The 20,572-nt window shown below is 42.2% G+C and overlaps 1 protein-coding gene across 7 annotated transcripts in view; it reads right to left on the bottom strand.

Moving 5' to 3' along the window:
* PDE7B (phosphodiesterase 7B) overlaps positions 1–20,572 on the bottom strand; it is a 276,797-nt gene that overhangs the window by 29,042 nt on the left and 227,183 nt on the right. For all 7 annotated transcript variants that reach the window (XM_073337392.1, XM_073337395.1, XM_073337390.1 and 4 more), the window contains 3 exons: positions 5,299–5,450; positions 3,448–3,511; positions 786–881 (listed from right to left, as the gene is read on the bottom strand). In XM_073337392.1, coding sequence (XP_073193493.1) covers positions 786–881; positions 3,448–3,511; positions 5,299–5,450 — 312 coding nt within the window. The remainder of the gene's footprint in view (positions 1–785; positions 882–3,447; positions 3,512–5,298; positions 5,451–20,572) is intronic.

Genomic DNA, 20,572 nt, shown 5'->3' with positions numbered 1-20,572 from the left:
ATTGAGTGATCTGAGAGGCTGCTTCTTACCCTGTACAGTCAGTGGTGGCAGTTAAATAGGTCGAGGTACTTTGGTGTTTGTGGTACCTTTCTGACTGTTGCAGAGTTTACACTTTCCAGGAGCGGCAGCTGCGCTCTCTCACTGGCAGGACACTACCTTTGAAACTCTGACAGGACACGATTAATGGACTTACTTGTCTTTTGGCTTTCTTTCTTTGGTACCCTGACAACATGGGGGCTAATATTTCTGTTGGCAGTGGCAGCAGCAGCCGCGGCTTTCATCATCAGTGCTATCCAGTGTAGACAGCTTGATATAATTTGTTAAATTTTGTAAATAGGCTCTTAGCTGCTCTATAAATCACTAAAACAACAACACTGCACTACAGTTCCATTTCCACTGAGATGTATTTGGATTGATTCTACTGTGTGTGTGTGTGTGGGGTTCTGTCTGTGTGGGCCTACCCAGTCTGTGTGTGGCTCAGTATAAGGTGGTTGATTTTTTTAAAAATCAGTAGTTCAGTTTTATCTGCGCTGATGAAAGACTGGTTTAGAGACCAATCCAAAGTCCACTGAAGTCTCACCATTGACTTCAATTGGTCTGAGACTTTATTGCTTGTATAGTAAAGTTAGTGTATTTTACAGAAATGTTAACATTTGCAAGAATATATATATAATATCGCAAATGTCAGCAATATTATAAAATATAATTGAAGCAAGACAGCGCCATGTTTGCATCCTACCTAAGCTGTAAAATGCCTTGACGATAAAGTTGAAGAAAGGACTTACCTAAAAACCTATGTAATGTAACCATGTCTAACTGGAAGTGGTGAATAAGCCCATGCACATTGAAGAGGTGGCACAGCAATGTTACCAGGCTGTTTCCTGAAAATATAGAACACTTGTTATCTTATTTTAACAGTGGATAAATAATGCAGTGACAACCATGCACAAACAAGATCTTGCTTATTTTCTAATGGTCTGAACTGATTCAATCTCGAGAGCTGTTCCTTCCAACACTTATGCTACGGCTGTCAATTTTGGTTGGACGTATTCCTGGAGGTTTCATCACATGACCTAATCTTTAATTCTTGGAGACTCTAGGGCAATGCTGGAGGGTTGGCAACCCTAATTTTTGCACATAACTTTACTCCCATGCACAAAGTTACTTATTCATCACAATGTATTTGCAAGATCAGAATTTGGTCCTGTATGGACAATGTCAGTGGAATTCACCTTTGAGATATTCTCTCTTATGTGTAGTTTATATTGTACTGGAAATCACTTTCCTATTTCTGCATTATACCTGTAATGAATTCACAAAGCAATGCCCAGAAGAGACCTACTAGGAAGGAAACCTCTCAGTATGAGCACAACTGTGAACTTCACAAACAAGGGCCACTTCAGGAGTCTATGCCGATAATGAGGTTGATGGTTTTAGCACTTGAACATAGCACAATGTTCCCAGTGAACTATATCTAGGGCTTCTATTGCTCAGGGTTTATTAATTTCATTTTCCAAAATGTTAGTAACTTTTGAGTTCTATATAAATGTCCAAAAAACAGGGTTTTTCAGGGCTCTCTTTGTATATACATGTAGTACTGTTTCAAACAGCACTACATTAAAGCACACCTTTAGTGCAAACCAGCAGGGTTTACATGGACCAATTAATGCACGTTAGTGTGCTTTAGAAATCACATCCCCATATCCAGTTTACTGTTCCATGTAGACAAGCCCTTAGATACAAGCCAGGGAGCCTATATAAACACACTGCCCTGGAAAAGGAGTGAAATCAATATGATTACTTAGTAACCATTTCTGGTGTTTCTCCAGTGCTTATTTGATAAACATCAAGTTCATTTTTTTTAAATTGCAAGTGTTTTATTGTTATTTACCAGTTAAAACCTAAAATGAGAAGCCCTAATTATAGTGTCAGTTCATCTCAATTACTTAAGTACATGGCCAAAGCTAATTAGTATTAAAAGCCAAACAAATTACAGAGAAGTCAGCAGTTTACAATTAGTTGAACTTTTTTATTTCCTAAATGAATGTACAAACATATGAATAATCCATGCATCCAGTTCAGCACATTGCTGTAATTGGATCTGACAGTAACAATGCAATCTTATGCAGCGAAAATGAGTTTCAACCTAGCAAGGACTCAATCCCCCCATAAATTCACACTAACTTCAGTAAGAGTTCAGTACAGGTTATAATGGCAGAATTGAGCCCTACATTGGTATTCATCTTGGCAAGCTATTTAGGAAGAGTATGTGTAATTCTATAATAATCCATTTGCAATGTTCATGGAACTGAATGAAAATTTAAATTATACAGAAGTACAGCGATATAAGGAAAGGTTTAAAGAGAGTCTTTTCTCACTGTTTGTGATTCAGGGTTGAAGGATAATGAATGTATGAAAAGGAAACAGATTTTAGTCAAAAGGACAGAAAGACATTTTCTTGATCCTTCAGCTATAGTGCTATACGATGGTAGCACGGGAAGATAATGCAGTATATTCAATGTAATTTCAGCAAGTCAGCAGAATTACATTTTTGCTTTCTTTGTCATTTACACACCTTTCCTCATAATTTCTACTGCCAGAGGGCTAATAAGTAATCCTCTGAATCAGTGAATCCCAACTTTTTTCATACTTCGGCTCTGCCTCTACTCCCAATCTACTTAGCATCTAATAGGGAAGACCCTCCCATTTAGCAGTGTGGAAGGGATAGAGTGGTCATACCTCCCCCTTCCCCACCAGGCTCTGAATCCCTCCTCTACTCTTAACTGACCTGTGCTACTTCATTGTCTAGATTTGTGTGTGGTTGTGTGTATAGAATCAAATATAGACATTAGCACACATTTTACTGGCAATTCATAATTATGGTATTACTGAATGAGAGAAGAATTAATATCCTATCCTGACAAATAATATAAATAAAACATAAGTCAGACCAAAACCATTTTATATTAATAAAAATTCATGGCTGATGGAGTCTGGCCCTGAAGTTCGTGCAGCTGATCATGGGAGGATCATCCCAGTGTAGGTGGGCTATATAGGGCCAGTGCACATTATAATGATCTGAAATGAACAACAGATTTTTTTAAAGCACTTGTGCATTTTTCACAGTGGAACATGCCATTTAAAAAAAAACAAGTAAGTAATTACCATTTTACAATACATAAATAAAAGGTGGCCATGACAAATATGAAAAAATTAAATTTATAGATATGGGATACATTTAAATATAACACAATTATGAATGTTCTGAAAATGTTTAATGGTGTGATCTTGTAAGGAGCTGAGCACCCTACAATTCCCATTTAAATGTATGTAAATACAAGAAAAGTCTAGCAAAATAATTAAGAATTCCTAGAATAATTGTATGAGATGGATTGTAGGACAACAAATATTTGGGTTTTTTGTTGTTGTTACTTTTTTATGACTTACCATTTGTCAAACGGTCAAACAAGAAAATGTCAAAATCCCACATTCCCACTTTGGATAGCATGTGCTGAAAATGCAAACATGAAAAGCAAAATGACTTATGTCAGACTGTGAAGCTGAGGCAGGAAAAATGTGAAAAATCAAAGAAAACATTTTGCCATTTTGCACAGGTCCATTGCTGTACAACTTTTTGCAGCCTTCCTTTATTGCCCCAAATTAGCTCTGAATTTTTCAAAGTGACTCATTTTGATGGGGCTGGACTCGCTCCTGTGGCACCTCCTGCTGGTCATCCAGGGACTTAGCATTTCCAGCCTCTGCACCACCCTCTGCAGGCCAGTGTCCTGCTTGCCGCTGGGTTCCGAGTCCCTTCCAGACCCCAGTGCCCCTTTCAAGCTGGGGTGCTGCCCCCTAGCAGTACCCCCACAGATCTGGGTCTCCCCCCACCAGGGGACCTCCAACCTCTATCCCCACCTCACATCAGTCTTTGGCTACTGCCAGTCACCATCTAGCGCCTACTTCCTGGGGCAGACTGCAGTATAATTGCCACTCATCATCAGCAAGGAGGGTCTGGACCTGCTACTTCTGCACCCCCAGTACCCTTTTCCTAGGCCTTCATCAAGGTCTGCAGCCTGGGGGTTTCTCAGGCCAGAGCTCCCCAGCTCCGCTCCGCTCCGCTCCGCTCCGCTCCACTGATCGATACCCTGCTCAGCTCCAGCAGTCAGGCCCCTCCCTCTCAACATCTAGAGAGAGGCTCTTTCCTCCTGGCCCACAGCCCTCTTATAAAGGCCAGCTAGGGCGTGACCACAGCTGTGGCTGTTTCCCCAGTCAGCAGAGGCTTGCTGCTTTCTCTAGCAGCAGCCCTCTCCCAGCCTCAGCCCTCTCTCAGGGCTGATTTCAAGCCCTTCAGGGCAGAAGCTGATGACCACCCTGCTATACTCATACAATGTGAGTTCTCCTGAGGACTTGATTCTTGCATTTTGTCTTAGTTCCTTAGAAGAGATATGCCCTCTTAAAAATTTAGCTGTACTATCCAGACAAGCAAACACAGGAATAACCTTTAATATCATGCTGTATGCAGTCTCGGAGAGGAGTCCAGCAGTACCACCCACCATGTACAGCTTTACACACTTGAGTAGGTGCATTCAGGTTTTTGAACCTGGATCAGCTGCATGACCTAATATGGCAAATTCTATGTTGTCATGCTATTCCTGCAGCACCTAACACTATCCAGATTCCCAAGTGGGGGCCACAATTTGTGACCCTTTCTTGCACTGAGCAACGCTTACTCATGTGAGTAATCTTAATGACATCAATAGGACCAATCATTTGGGTAAATGCTAATCAGTGTGAGTAAGGGTTGAAGAATCAGGTAATTGTATTTTGCATACTAGGAGTTCTCTTTTCAAGTAGCATTCTTCACTTTCTAGCCTAAACTGTCCTGTAGTGTTACTGTGAACTGTTAAATAATTGTTGCAGAGGTGGCTGCATTTCCTTGGTGGATGAAATTAATCCTATATATAGTTTTATATCCGCTTACATTTGTAACTCACTTAGGGATCCTTCAGGCATACAAATATATGTTCATCACTTAACAATTCCAGATTGTAATTTGGGCTGGCTAAGTTTGAACTTTGGCATCCGGTCTAAACATTTCCTTGTCACTCTGATGCTCATTCCTTAATGCTATGAGCATAAAACCCATGGGAAAGTGTAGTACATTTGTTGGGGGGTGAAATTAGAGTGGGTAATTTTAGCCAGTTCATCCACCCATTTGTTTTTCAGAAAAGCAAGTTATAAAATGATGTTCTTCAACAAGATATTTTCAAGGATTGGGGATTTGGAGATGTCTCTTACCCTTGCTTGTCCAAGGTAGTCTTCATCCAGTAAGTACAGAGAGGCTTGTGGTACAATTCCACGCAACAGCCTGGATGCATGGAAATATCTCTGAAAGCTTAACAGTCTTTTCACCTTTTTCTTGGTGCCAATTTCCCCTGAGTGTGTTGTATCTGTGGAAAGTAATTAGTACAAAAACCATCATGCTGGAGCTCAAGGACAACTTTCCCTACTGTTTAAAAAAAAAACATTGAAAATTTCATAATTTTGTAAGTCTTCTCTGAAACTCGCAAGAAACCACAATACTCTTAATGCTGCATTCTTTGCTGTTCAGATTCAGGAATAAAATCTGTCTCTTAGGAGTGTGTGTGCACAAGTTATACTTTAGCTTTAGAAGTCACGGTGTATAGGTGTATTACAGAGATGAATTATGGTGCAATGGTTAAGCTACTAGCTTAGAAGACCTGAGTTCAAGGCCCTGCTCTATCATAGGCTTCCTGTATGACCTTGAGCAAGTCACTTAGTCTCTCTGTGCCTCAGTTCCCTACCCCATAGAGGTGTTGCGAGAATAAGCACATTAAAGAATAGGAGTACTGTTCAGATACAACAATAATGGGGCTCACATAAATACCCCATGTGAATAGTAATGTGTCCTACTGGCAAAACTTGTGTAAGGATTAAGAGAAATACTTAAATTTGACTTTCACTGCTCTTTTGGAAGGTGAATAAGTCCAAACTAAGTACATATGAGAGGGATTTGCTGTGCTGAAGTTGAAATAATCCTCAGTAAGGATCTTCTGAGGTTTCAACTTTCTGAATGATGCCTTATGGTGTTTAATGGAGAGGCTAACATGCACTTGTTTTACCAGTTTAGGTCAGACGGGATTTAGACTGTAAGCTCTTCAGGGCAGGGACTGACTTTTTGTTCTGTGTTTGTACAGCGCTTAGCACAGCAGTCCATGGTCCATGACTGGGGCTCCTAGGTGTGATGATAATGCAAATACACAACAAATACATAAATATAGCAACAAGCTCTTTTGAAGTAAGGACTTTTTTTCCACCTGCTGATATACTTCACTGATGTACAACAAGTGACAGGTCCAGGAGTCACTTTGGGATTCCTGTTTGCTAGTAAAAGGCTGTACACATCCAGGAGATAAAATAGTTGGTTATTCCAGTTCTAAGTATTCTTTGCTCATATTACTTAACAGTTATATTGGGACAATATTATTATACACTGAAAGACCCACAAAAAGCTTTTTTAGGTCCAGGGTTATTTGACGTAGAATTGTCATCTTTGGGTAGGTTAAATCTTTTCATTATATGAGTTGCATTGTCCTGGAATAATTGTACCAGCACTGTTAGTGCCATGTTCTTTAGATAGATGGATAGTTCCAAAACAGATAAGGCACGCAATCAACAAAAACCTGACCAACTTTTTTGATGCTGCAAGGTAAACTTCAGGAAATCAGACAAAATGAAACTCCCAGCTTTTGTTAATCATTCATGCTTCTATATCCCTTTGGATTACAATGAAAATATACTTTGCATTCTGAATTTGGAAATGTGACAATCAGACCCTCTGGTCTACTCGATCTCTTTCCGAACAGAACTGAAGCCAGTATGTGTTGAACTCAGAAGTTAAAAGATCTAGATATTAAGTTTCTAAATGAACTTTTCTGGCTGTAGCATGTTTGTAGTTCTCTTTCCCCCACATTTGTTGGGAAACCTTGTGCACCCAATTTGGGATCTAATGTTGGATCAATCTAATACTGACTGACACTGTTTTCTTCAATGAGAGAGACAAAGTGGGTGAGATAATATCTTTTATTGGACCAGCTTCTATTGGTGAAAGAGCCAGGCTTTTGAACTAAAGAAGAGCTCTGTGGAGTTCAAGAGCATGTCTTTTTCATCAACAGAAATTGGTCCAGTAAAAGATATTAACTCATCCACCTTGTCTCTCTCAGATCCTGCGACCAACACAGCTGCAACAACACTGTCCTCTTTAATGACATCTTCCTTGGATTTTATGTAATGTTGTGTGTGGTTTTAAAAAAAAATAAATTCTTCTCTTTCCCATGTGGGTAGTGAATGAGTGTGTATAGTGCTCTTAGATGGTAAACAGTAAGTGAACCAGAGCCATTAGACTCTATGCCATCCCCATGGTAAGATGAGTTGCCCTGGAGTGTCCATTGTGAATCATCATCAGAATTCAGTTCTCATGGTCTGGAACAAGATTGCATGCTCTTCATTATATGCACCCAGAAATTGGCGCTTATAAAAGTTCAGCACGGCTTCTTAATGAGTTTCCAAGTTGTGATGTTTATTTTTTTGTGTGCAGCCTCTGCAATACAATCTGCTGGAGATCACTGTGATAATAAATTATCAGAAAACGCAAAACTTCACTAGCAGCCTAAACCCACCTAAGGATACATTTTCAGTGCACAAAATCTAGTGCATGACCCATTTTGAAAAAAAAAACAAAACGGTAAAATTGGCTGCCTACTCTGTCATATTGTTTGGTGTTTCCCCATACCCAATCCCTGTGCAGTGATGCTAAGAAGTTAAATTTAGAATAAAAAAAAAAACAGAACTGATGCCAGGGAACATTTAAAAGGGAACATACTTTATTCAAGTTGTACAGTAGTCATATGCTCTCTTTAGTGAATACCAGAATGATTTTGCTTCCCTAGAATTTCCTATATGGATGAATTTGACAAGGAAAATGAAATTGTTTTCATAAGGAAGAGACTTAGTTTGGCATTTATTTTACCCTAGTATTGTTAGGAGTAACAGCTAAGTTTACTATTAGAGAAATTAAAGTTGTTTAATTTGTGTATTTAACAGCACTTCATGTGTAGTCAGTTTCAATGTTCCCTCTGTAGTCACTGTAAGTTGAGAGGCCAAAGGAAAATATAGGGCAGTGGTTAGAGGCAGGTGGGGGTAAGCATGTTTTTTTTTTTTAAAAGATGGGGTTTACAGGGGATTGGCTGAAAATGGAGAGTTCTTTTTAGGGCATGCCTATCATTATTTGAGATGAGCAATTCCACTGTACATCACTGAATTTGTTATGTAGAGAAGATTTTAGAAAACATGCATGTGGTGAGGGCATCTCTTGCCATTTTGTGCTATCTGTGCTGAGCATTGGTTCTTCTGTGAAATTTGACCTTTTCATGCTTATGAATATTAAAAATATGTATCTAAAACACTTTCCTGGCACTTTTTAGAGAGGTCTTTATAATATTCTAAAATTAGTATCTAAAGTCTGTATTGGCACTGCGAAGAAACAGACACATTTCACAGGTTTGTGTTGGCTTAAATGTCAGGAATGGTGTTAAAAAATTACATTTTGGGAGTTTTCTGGGTGGAGTTTCCTCCTCATGTGATCCAATAGCCACCAAACCTCAGGGCTACTGAAGGGCACAAAATGAGCAAACAAAGATAATATATATTTTGCTGAGGACATTGAGTATGAGTTACAGAATCCCTAAGTCACACCATTCCATTGCACAGGAGATTGTTCTAGTAGAGAGAAGTAGATATGGAGAGTGTGTGTGTCTAGCTGCATCACAGCAGCAACGGATTTGATTTGAGGGAGTACATTATTCCTTGGATTGGCAGTAGAAACTGAGGCTATGTCTACAACATAGGTAATTATAGCACACAAAAAACACTAGACTGGAGCAGTGTGAATCATGAAATGTTTTCTTAATACCCAGGACAATTTCATTCAAATTCACTGTCACTTGTGAGCCATATTATGGCATGTGTAGAACATTCATGGCTTTCAATAGGAGTTTCAAGAAAACACTGGGGGCAGTTTGCATCCCTTAGACAGCGCTTGCCTTTCTGCTCCAGAACTATATTCTATCACAGTGAATTTTGGGAAAATTTATCCACAATAACCCATGAATCCCATCTGAAGGTATTTGCATTCTAATAAGGGGGAATCTGTAATATTCGTAATGTGTGCTAGGAGCTGAATTTTCAAAAGTGGGTTCTTAACATGAAGTCCAAGACCTACATTTGGATGCTCGCATATAGGCATGAGCTGAGTATCCAAGATTTGAACATTCTTGTAAAGGGCTTACATTTTGGGCTCCTTGCTTTATCTGTAATGTCAGTGGCATTTTCTCTTTCTCCCCTCTTCACTTCTAAGCCAAAAAGAAATCTAATGAAACTGAGGGACAAAATGATGCTTAAATAACACAACGAGCTTGATTTTAAAACAGCAAAAGTGAAGGAGTTTAGATTTAAGGCAAAAATTCTGTCTTCAACTCACCAATAGTGCAAATAACTATGACCTGTCTTATGTGCCCCAATAACCAGACTGAGTTAAGGATGATGGTTTTACATTAGTTAATGAAGGTTATACGGAATATACATTTTTTTGTTTTCATTTGGGTGCAAGGACTTGGAATAGATCACAGGAGGATTTTGAAACACAATGGGCTATTGATACCTGCTTGTACTTAGAATAAAATGAGTTATGATACACAGAGAACTCAGTTCATAAGGTATCTACGCAGGTTTCTTTTCTCTGCAACCATAGGACTATGGGCATTTGTCTGTAGAATGAGCAGCTGATTTGAAAAAAAGAAAAATATTGACATTATGTGGCTGCAAAGGGACATGTAGGAGAGGATTTGACAAGTATGTGCAGGTTTGAAATGAAACTGAAATATGGGCAGGAATGTCTTTTTATACTTATAAAACATCACCTGGGACTTTGTTATGCTCTTGATTTAATAATTCTAGCACCTTATGGATATTTTTATGCTTATCCACAAAAGCAGCACATGTATGACTCTAAGGGGTGCACATCCACACTGTATTGAAGTTTTGCCCGGCACATTAGGTGAGGAATCCTTTTGCTGCAGATGGAGCACAATTATTGTGTAAACACACACATTCACTCCCTATGAAGCTGCAACATTTACCCTGGTTCTTCAGCTCCAAAAACACAGGCTACTTATGCTAAAGGAGATTTCCGTTAGCTGACAGTGCTAGTAGGTCCTTTATCCATTCTGTTTGGCAGCTGTTAGAGGGCAACATCATACATAAATACAGTACATACAAAGCCAATACCTGACTGTAGGATACTGGTTGACACTTGAATACTGCATGTGCCCCTCAGGAGGTTAATAAGCCATGAGGAACTGCTTGTATCCTTCTCTCTCAAAACAAAGTGCCACTGGCAACACAGAGGAGAAGGGAGTAACACGCATCAGCTCTCCCCGTACGTGGCCTATCACTCCCTCCGAAAACTGTTATCTCAATTAAATGAGATTTCCTGAATTGGGAGCTCCTTACCTACCATCTTTCTCTGTTTTGCAGTGCTGAGGTAGCATATGGGCGTGTGCACTAAGTGTATAAAGGCAATATGGAGGTGGTATTAACAAAGGGAAGAGGCAGTGCAAGTTAACACCAAAAAATGATTGTGTAAATCAATATTACACAAAGACAATTTAACCTCCACACCAGACATTGACTTTTCTACAGTCTTAGTACCATTTTTTTAAATGAACAGATTTTGTTTATGCATTCAAACCACCTCTGAGTTTTCTTTGGTGATATCTTCTTTCTGGCTTGCACAGCACTTGAGTGTATAATGAGGAGAGATTATTTGCCTCCTTTCCTGGAGGGAAAGTGGGTTTGTTAATTTTCAAATAACTAATTGACTCAGAAACAATGTTCTACTCATTTTCCTCAAGGATGCTCTAGGAAAGTGCCTAACATCTATAAATCAGGTCTACTAAACACACCTTTGACTCATATACAGCTTTTATCCCTGGTTTCTTGCAGCATGCCCTTGGCCATGTTATGCTTATCCTCTGTTATGCAAATCAGGGCCTGCAAAAGCAGGGAAAGAGGAGTTGTTGGTGGAATAGAGAAAATGGTTGCAGGAGGCATTTCTGGAGGCATGGCAGGAGGGAGAGAGGTGATAGCTGGTGAACTAAGGAGACACTTTATCCCTATAGATTCTGGAGGTAACATCCTGCAGTGGTGGCCCCTGTGACAACTGATTGAAGTGCATTTGAGTGTGGACTCCAGGTGCGTTTAATTGGCTAAGGGGGAACAATCAGTATTTACTCCAGTTAATTTCTCCAGCATCGATAAAGCCTCTGTCAATTCATACCAAACGTTTAGCTTAGATTTACATCACCCTTACTACAGTCTTGTCTTTGTTTAGTGTACTGTGCCAAAATTCTCACCTTCCAAAGTTCTCCCATAGTATAAACAGGAGCATACGTGGAAGTGCTAACAGTAGATAAATTGCTGTGTATTCTTATTACCTGTGTCCAAGGGTGCAGCATGGATTTTTCACACTACTTAAAAGACACCTGTAGTTTTTTAAGGATAAGTGAACAGGCTCAGTTAAAATAAGATGTAATCCAAAACTTGATTTTAAACCTATTGCAAGCTTTTGAGAAAGTGTTCTGTCTGTCTTTTTCTTGTACCTCTGCACTTCCTGGTTCAAGATCAGAGTAGAATTATCAAAGTTCTGAAGAAAGGCTGCTCTCCTGGAATTTCTGGCGTGACAGAAATCAGGAAGCTTCAGAAAACATTTTAAGACAACTTGTTACTTGCAAAGTTTCCACTCCAGCTTGGCAGACCTCAGAACATTCAGATAAACATCCCAATTGGACCTCTGACCCTTTTAAGGTCTGTCTGTTGCTATTTTGGAAAACACATAATTGAGGTTTGGTTTAAAAATAATCAGATTGATTTTCATTCTAAATATGGTTGAAACCTTGCCCTGGTGCTGATAACAATGTTACCAGTTTGATCAGAGTGATATTTTATAAGTTAAGAAAATTGCTGATATTACCTGCCATGAATATACTATGATCATAAAAATTAAATATTAGACAGGAGAACACTACACACTGCAGCAGAACACATTAAATAAGTGCTGTATTGGTATCTTGTAGATTTCAATATCTTTGGAAATCCACATGAGACTTTCCTGCCTTTTGCATTTAATTCAGAATCCAGAGTTACCAGTAATAAACTCTTTGCTTTCAACTATATACTATACCAAAACATTTCTCATTAACAATTATAAAAGTCTTTGGGGGGAGAACATCCCCAGATCCTTTTTGAAATGCTTGACATGTTAACTATGTACAGGCGCCCTCCAACTTACGGAATCATTCCGTTCCGGAAAGCCTTGCGTAACTTGAATTCTGAGTAAGTTGGAAATGTATACCTGTATATTACGCAAAAATTTCAAAAATCCTATTTCTGGCTTACGGAACTTTTTCTGTAAGTGCGAATTTGCGTAAGTTGGGTCTTGCGTAACCCTGGGAGCATCTGTACTGTCTTTCTGGAGATTCTCTAAAACAGTGGTATAGCATAATAGTCTTTGGGGCAGAGACTCTCATTTGTGACATCTTTTGTAGTCTGCCTAGCAAAATGGGGCCACCTGGTTGTGACTATGTCAATATGTTAAATAACATTCAAAATATTATATTACCATAGTTGAGTTACAACTGATGAAATAATTACCAGCAAATAATTTAGTCAATGCATTTGGCCCCCTCTTTGGATTGTTGAATGTTCATGCACAGGTCACATTGTCCTGAAACTCACTTGTTGAGTAAATTTGAACCAATCTTTTTGTTTTTTCTCTCTGGATTGATTGTGAACAGATCACTGTCTGGGGTGGGCAAATACGGCCTGCGGGCCATTTTAAGCTGGCCCTCAAGCTCCTGCTGGTGAGTGGGGTCTAGGGCTTGCCAGTGCTTCAGCCAGGGAGCAGGGTTGGGGGCCGCTCCACACAGCTCCTGGAAGCCACAACATGGCCCCGCTCCAGCTCCTACCTGCTCCAATGGCCCAGCTCCTATGGCGCCCTCTGGCGCGCCAATGGGAGCTGCGGGGGCAGTGCCTGTGGATGGGGCAGCATGCAGAACCGCCTGGCTGCGCCTCTGTGTAGGAGCCGGAGAAGGGACATGCTGCTGCTTCCGGGAGTCACTTGAGGTAAACACTGCCCAGAGCCTGCAGCGCTGAGCCTCTCCCCACACCCCAACCCCCTGCCCGAGCCCTGATCCCCCTCCCACCTTCTGAACCCCTCGATCCCAGCCTGGAGCACCCTCCTGCACCCCAAACCCCTCATCTCCAGCCCCACCCCAGAGCCCACACCCCCAGCCAGAGCCCTCACCACCCCCTGAACCCCACTCCTCCACCCCAGCTTGGAGCTCCCTCCTGCACCCATAACTCCTCATTTCTGGCCCCACCGTGGAGCCTGCACCCCCAAACAGAGCCCTCACCCCTTCCCACACCCCAACCCCAATTTTGTGAGCATTGATGGCCCGCCATACAATTTCTATTCCCAGATGTTTGCCCACCCCTGGTCTATGCTCAAAGTTTGAGGGGTGCTTATTAGTTGTGATTGGCCATGTAAGTCACATCCGTTTTTTCTGTTCTTTGATTGGATGAGCATAACTCCTACAATCTAGAGGAGGACATGAAGAAATCATCAGGGCTCTGAACCTGTCAGAGAGAGGTAGATGATGAGCAGATCTGCTGAATTTTAGAAAATCTGAAATATTTTCCTTTTTGGGCCATACAGGACACGATGCCCTTGATATCAGTCTTTGAAAAATTAGGGTACTGCACCTTTATTGGCTGGATGCAGAGTTTAACTTATATTTTTTTAATTATAGCACACAAAGCAACTGCTTGTGAACATAGGGTACTACCTGCAAAGGAGATGCTCATCTCCTTGTCTGGCTAATTTAATTGCTACTGTGCCAATGTTTTTGTGACAGGTTTTGGAATGCTGTCCCCTTATTGTGCCAAGTGGTGTCTCCTCCCAGATACATCATCTCATGTTAGGTGACAGTGGCTTGAAACAGCTCAACTTCCAACTCATCATGTTCCCATGCAATCCTTGACACTCCTGAAAAACACTAACTATACTGGACTTCCCCCAAAATATATTTTCTCTGGGATATCTGAAATGGGATCACAGAACTGAAGAATAGCAATGGAGGTTTTAAAAGAATCCAAAGTCCTGCAGAAGAGTGGGTTGCAAATACATGTTGAAGGAAAGAAATGTATGAAGTCACAGAAATCCAAGAGGGAGTAGATTAAATCCAAATTTAAGGCAAAACTAGGTTTGTTTCTCTTGATGCTTTTCAGCCGTCATGGGGAACTTGACTTGGCTAGTTATTAAAGCCCTCTTCAGGCAAACAGTAGGTGTGAGGTCTTTGATTCAGTTGCCTGTATGTTATTTGGAGAGGGTGTTATGCGTGCTGTAACATGCATTTTCAACCAGTGTTGTATTTTTTTCATATGAAATCTTCACTTCACTGCTTCAGTCTTGTCTGTAGGATAGGATACTCAGGATCTTTATTTTAAAGCTGCAAGTTAATATGATCTACAGCTGATTGCAACTTGTGTGACAGGAAATGGTTTTCCCCTTCCCCCTTTGAGGAAAAATCCACATACCCTGTAATAACAGCTAACACAGCTTTCATTTATCATGTTAATGATCCCTTCTCCCGGTTCTTTAAGTAATTAGGAAAGTGTCCTCAATGTTATCATCAAAACACCCTTTCCCTTCTTTATCAAGTAACAGAAGGTCAGGTGACAAAACAAACAATTCCTCATTTGGAAACTCCTGTATTAAAAGGACACTATCGGGTGACATAAACCCAGGATTTATGTTAAAAAAAAAATTACAACTCTATATAGTGGTATAAACATTTGCATGGATTTTTTTAAAAATTGCAGCAAAAACAGTCCGTGTTTAGTTTTAAACATTCCCCTGCAATGTTCATAAAACAAATTGCAGCTTTTTACTAGTGCATGAAAATATATAAACGCTCTCTGGCTTTCATTTTCTAAGCTTAAGGAAGTGCAAAAACTAAACAAACAGCATAAATGACAGTAAGCGGAATTTACTTTTCAATCCACATCCACCTTGTCATTAATAATGTAGGGAAGAACATTTTTTTAATAGGATTGTTCTTAAAACTTGTCTGTTCCTTTAAAGAGAGTGGAGAGAGAAACACACAGATATTCTGTGCTTAGAGTGGAGCTTTAGTAGAAAACAGAACTGTCCGTGCTGAGACAACATTACAGAATCCTAATTCCCCTTTCATGAATAGGAGGCTCAAAGCAAGTCCATAGATGAATTTTAGGTTTTGGGGTTATTCTTGCTATCCACAGCAAGGAGGGGCCAAACCAATTTGGAAGCTAAGTGTCATTTCCAGTTGGAGGTATCTCTGTGCTGGGGCATAAGGTAAGTATTTTGTAGTGATATGGTGAAACTCAAAAGTTTGGCTCTTTTGTTTTAATAAGCATTCAGAGTGTTGGATGCTTATCTGAACCTCTTTAATCTGGGTAGTCCAATAAGTCCTTGAAACTTCTTCACAAGACTTTTAGCACTTCCTAGTTTCATCTGGGACAGAAATACCATGAGACTGGCCTCTCTTATGGAATTTCAGCACTTCCATTTCTTGTCCCAGCCAAAGGCAACAAAATAAAAAGTTAACCAAACTTTTTTAAACCTCAAAAATTTTGGGTTCAGATCACGTAGATCTGAACGTAGAGGTTTGGGTGAAGATTGTGATTCGATTTTATTTTTTCTGGAGATGGGCCCTAACCAAAAGCCTTGGAATTGTTCAAAATCCAAACCTGGGGCTGTATCTGAATTTTGCAAATTCTTTTTATTGTGGGACAAACTAAAATTACAGATTCAAACATCTCCAAATGTTGGGTGTTTGAGATCTAGATCCAGAGTTTGTCCATAGGAGTCCATATCTTATTTTACCAAACCTGATACTTTGCATTTCTAGATCACCTTTCATATAAGAATCTAAAAGTACTTTGGAAATATTCATTAAGCCTTAAATATTGACTGCAAGGTAGGTAAAGTAAACCTCGTCAAATGCCTCAAAGGCATCATTTTACATAGAGGCAAACTGAGCTACAGAAAGAAAAAGAGTCTTTGTGGCACCTTAGGGTATGTCTACACTACGAAATCAGGTCGAATTTATAGAAGTCGGTTTTTTAGAAATCGGTTTTATATATTCGAGTGTGTGTGTCCCCACGGAAAATGCTCTAAGTGCATTAAGTGCATTAACTCGGCGGAGTGCTTCCACAGTACCGAGGCTAGCGTCAACTTCCAGAGTGTTGCACTGTGGGTAGCTATCCCAGAGTTCCCACAGTCTCCGCTGCCCACTGGAATTCTGGGTTGAGATCCCAGTGCCTGATGGGGCTAAAACATTGTCGCGGGTGGTTCTGGGTACATATCGTCAGGCCCCCGTTCCCTTCCTCCCTCTGTGAAAGCAAGGGCAGACAATCGTTTCGCGCCTTTTTTCCTGAATTACCTGTGCAGACGCCATACCACGGCAAGCATGGAGCCCGCTCAGGTAACCGTCACCCTATGTCTCCTGGGTGCTGGCAGACGTGGTACTGCATTGCTACACAGTAGCAGCAACCCATTGCCTTGTGGCAGCAGACGGTACAGTACGACTGGTAGCCGTCCTTGTCATGTCCGAGGTGCTCCTGGCCACGTCGGCCAGGAGTGCCTGGGCAGACATGGGCGCAGGGACTAAATTTGGAGTGACTCGACCAGGTCATTCTCTTTAGTCCTGCAGTCAGTCCTATTGAACCGTCTTATGGTGAGCAGGCAGGTGATACGGATTGCTAGTAGTCCTATTGCATCATCTTCTGCTGGGCAGCCATGAGATGTGGATGGCATGCAGTCCTTCTGCACCGTCTGCTGCCAGCCAAAGATGTAAAAGATAGATGGAGTGGATCAAAACAAGAAATAGACCAGATTTGTTTTGTACTCATTTGCTTCTCCCCCGTCCCCTGTCTAGGGGACTCATTCCTCTAGGTCACGCTGCAGTCACTCTCAGAGAAGGTGCAGCAAGGTAAATCTAGCCATGTATCAATCAGAGGCCAGACTAACCTCATTGTTCCAATAAGAACAATAACTTAGGTGCACTATTTCTTATTGGAACCCTCCGTGAAGTCCTGCCTGAAATACTCCTTGACGTAAAGCCACCCCCTTTGTTGATTTTAGCTCCCTGAAGCCAACCCTGTAAGCCATGTCGTCGGTCGCCCCTCCCTCCGTCAGAGCAACGGCAGACAATCGTTCCGCGCCTTTTTTCTGTGTGGACGCCATACCAAGGCAAGCATGGAGGCCGCTCAGCTCACTTTGGCAATTAGGAGCACATTAAACACCACACGCATTATCCAGCAGTATATGCAGCACCAGAACCTGGCAAAGCGATACCGGGCGAGGAGGCGACGTCAGCGCGGTCACGTGAGTGATCAGGACATGGACACTGATTTCTCTGAAAGCATGGGCCTGCCAATGCATGCATCATGGTGCTAATGGGGCAGGTTCATGCTGTGGTACGCCGATTCTGGGCTCGGGAAACAAGCACAGACTGGTGGGACCGCATAGTGTTGCAGGTCTGGGACGATTCCCAGTGGCTGCGAAACTTTCGCATGCATAAGGGCACTTTCATGGAACTTTGTGACTTGCTTTCCCCTGCCCTGAAGCGCATGAATACCAACATGAGAGCAGCCCTCACAGTTGAGAAGCGAGTGGTGATAGCCCTGTGGAAGCTTGCAACGCCAGACAGCGACCGGTCAGTTGGGAATCAATTTGGAGTGGGCAAATCTACTGTTGGAGCTGCTGTAACGCAAGTAGCCCACGCAATCAAAGATCTGCTGATATCAAGGGTAATGACCCTGGGAAATGTGCAGGTCATAGTGGATAGCTTTGCTGCAATGGGATTCCCTAACTGTGGTGGGGCTATAGACGGAACCCATATCCCTATCTTGGCACCGGAGCACCAAGCCGGCGAGTACATAAACCGCAAGGGGTACTTTTCAATAGTGCTGCAAGCTCTGGTGGATCACAAGGGACGTTTCAGCAACATCAACGTGGGATGACCGGGAAAGGTACATGACGCTCGCATCTTCAGGAACTCTGGTCTGTTTCAAAAGCTGCAGGAAGGGACTTTATTCCCAGACCAGAAAATAACTGTTGGGGATGTTGAAATGCCTATATGTATCCTTGGGGACCCAGCCTACCCCTTAATGCCATGGCTCATGAAGCCGTACACAGGCAGCCTGGACAGTAGTCAGGAGCTGTTCAACTACAGGCTGAGCAAGTGCAGAATGGTGGTAGAATGTGCATTTGGACGTTTAAAGGCGCGCTGGCGCAGTTTACTGACTCACTTAGACCTCAGCGAAACCAATATTCGCACCGTTATTACTGCTTGCTGTGTGCTCCACAATATCTGTCAGAGTAAGGGGGAGACGTTTATGGCAGGGTGGGAGGTTGAGACAAATCGCCTGGCTGCTGGTTACGCGCAGCCAGACACCAGGGCAGTTAGAAGAGCACAGGAGGGCGCGGTACGCATCAGAGAAGCTTTGAAAACTAGTTTCATGACTGGCCAGGCTACGGTGTGAAAGTTCTCTTTGTTTCTCCTTGATGAAACCCCCCACCCCTTGGTTCACTCTACTTCCCTGTAAGCTAACCACCCTTCCCTCATCCCTTTAATCATTGCTTGCAGAGGCAAAAAAGTCATTGTTGCTTCACATTCATGTATTCTTTATTCATTCATCACACAAATAGGGGGATGAATAACAAGATAGCCCAGGAGGGGTGGTGGAGGAGGGAAGGAAAATGCCACACAGCACTTTAAGCACAGCACTTTAAAAGTTTACAACTTTAAAATTTATTGAATGCCAGCCTTCTTTTTTTTGGGCAATCCTCTGTGGCGGAGTGGCTGGTTGGCCGGTGGCCCCCCCACCGCATTCTTGGGCGTCTGTGTGTGGAGGCTATGGAACTTGGGGAGGAGGGCAGTTGGTTACACAGGGGCTGTAGTGGCAGTCTGTGCTCCAGCTGCCTTTGCTGCAGCTCAACCATACACTGGAGCATACTGGTTTGGTCCTCCAGCAGCCTCAGCATTGAATCCTGCCTCCTCTCATCACGCTGCCGCCGCATTTGAGCTTCAGCCCTGTCTTCAGCCTGCCACTTACTCTCTTCAGCCCGCCACCTCTCCTCCCAGTCATTTTGTGCTTTTCTGCACTCTGACATTATTTGCCTCCACGCATTCGTCTGTGCTCTCAGTGTGGCAGGACAGCATGAGCTCAGAGAACATTTCATCACGAGTGCGTTTTTTTTTCTTTCTAATCTTCACTAGCCTCTGGGAAGGAGAAGATCCTGTGATCATTGAAACACATGCAGCTGGTGGAGAAAAAAAAAGGGACAGCGGTATTTAAAAAGACACATTTTATAAAACAGTGGCTACACTCTTTCAGCAAGTAAACCTTGCTGTTAACATTACATACATAGCACATGTGCTTTCGTTACAAGGTCGCATTTTGCCTCCCCCTACTGCGTGGCTACCCTCTCAACCCTCCCCCCTCCCCATGGCTAACAGCTGGGAACATTTCTGTTCAGCCACAGGTAAACAGCCCAGCAGGAACGGGCTCCTCTGAGTGTCCCCTGAAGAAAAGCACCCTATTTCAACCAGGTGACCATGAATGATATCTCAATCTCCTGAGGATAACACAGAGAGATAAAGAACGGATGTTTGAACGCCAGCAAACATACACTGCAATGCTTTGTTGTACAATGATTCCCAAGTACGTGTTACTGGCCTGGAGTGGTAAAGTGTCCTACCATGGAGGACGCAATAAGGCTGCCCTCCCCAGAAACCTTTTGCAAAGGCTTTGGGAGTACATCCAGGAGAGCCGCGAATGCCAGGGCAAAGTAATCCTTTCACATGCTTGCTTTTAAACCATGTATAGTATTTTAAAAGGTACACTCACCGGAGGTCCCTTCTCCGCCTGCTGGGTCCAGAAAGCAGTCTTGGGTGGGTTCGGGGGGTACTGGCTCCAGGTACAGGGTGAGAAACAGTTCCTGGCTGTTGGGAAAACTGGTTTCTCCGCTTGCTTGCTGTGAGCTATCTATAACCTCCTCCTCATCATCATCTTCTTCTTCGTCCCCAAAACCTGCTTCCGTGTTGCCTCCATTTCCATTGAAGGAGTCAAACAACACGGCTGGGGTACTGGTGGCTGAACCCCCTAAAATGGCATGCAGCTCATCATAGAAGCGGCATGTTTGGGGCTCTGACCCGGAGTGGCCGTTCGCCTCTCTGGTTTTCTGGTAGGCTTGCCTCAGCTCCTTAAGTTTCACATGGCACTGCTTCGGGTCCCTGTTATGGCCTCTGTCCTTCATGCTCTGGGAGATTTTCACAAATGTTTTGGCATTTCGAAAACTGGAACGGAGTTCTGATAGCACGGATTCCTC

Source organism: Lepidochelys kempii, chromosome 3 (genome assembly GCF_965140265.1).
Source record: "Lepidochelys kempii isolate rLepKem1 chromosome 3, rLepKem1.hap2, whole genome shotgun sequence".
Lineage (NCBI taxonomy): Eukaryota > Metazoa > Chordata > Testudines > Cheloniidae > Lepidochelys > Lepidochelys kempii.
Note: the sequence above shows the minus strand (reverse complement) of the source record. Positions and strands in the feature narration are given on the sequence as shown.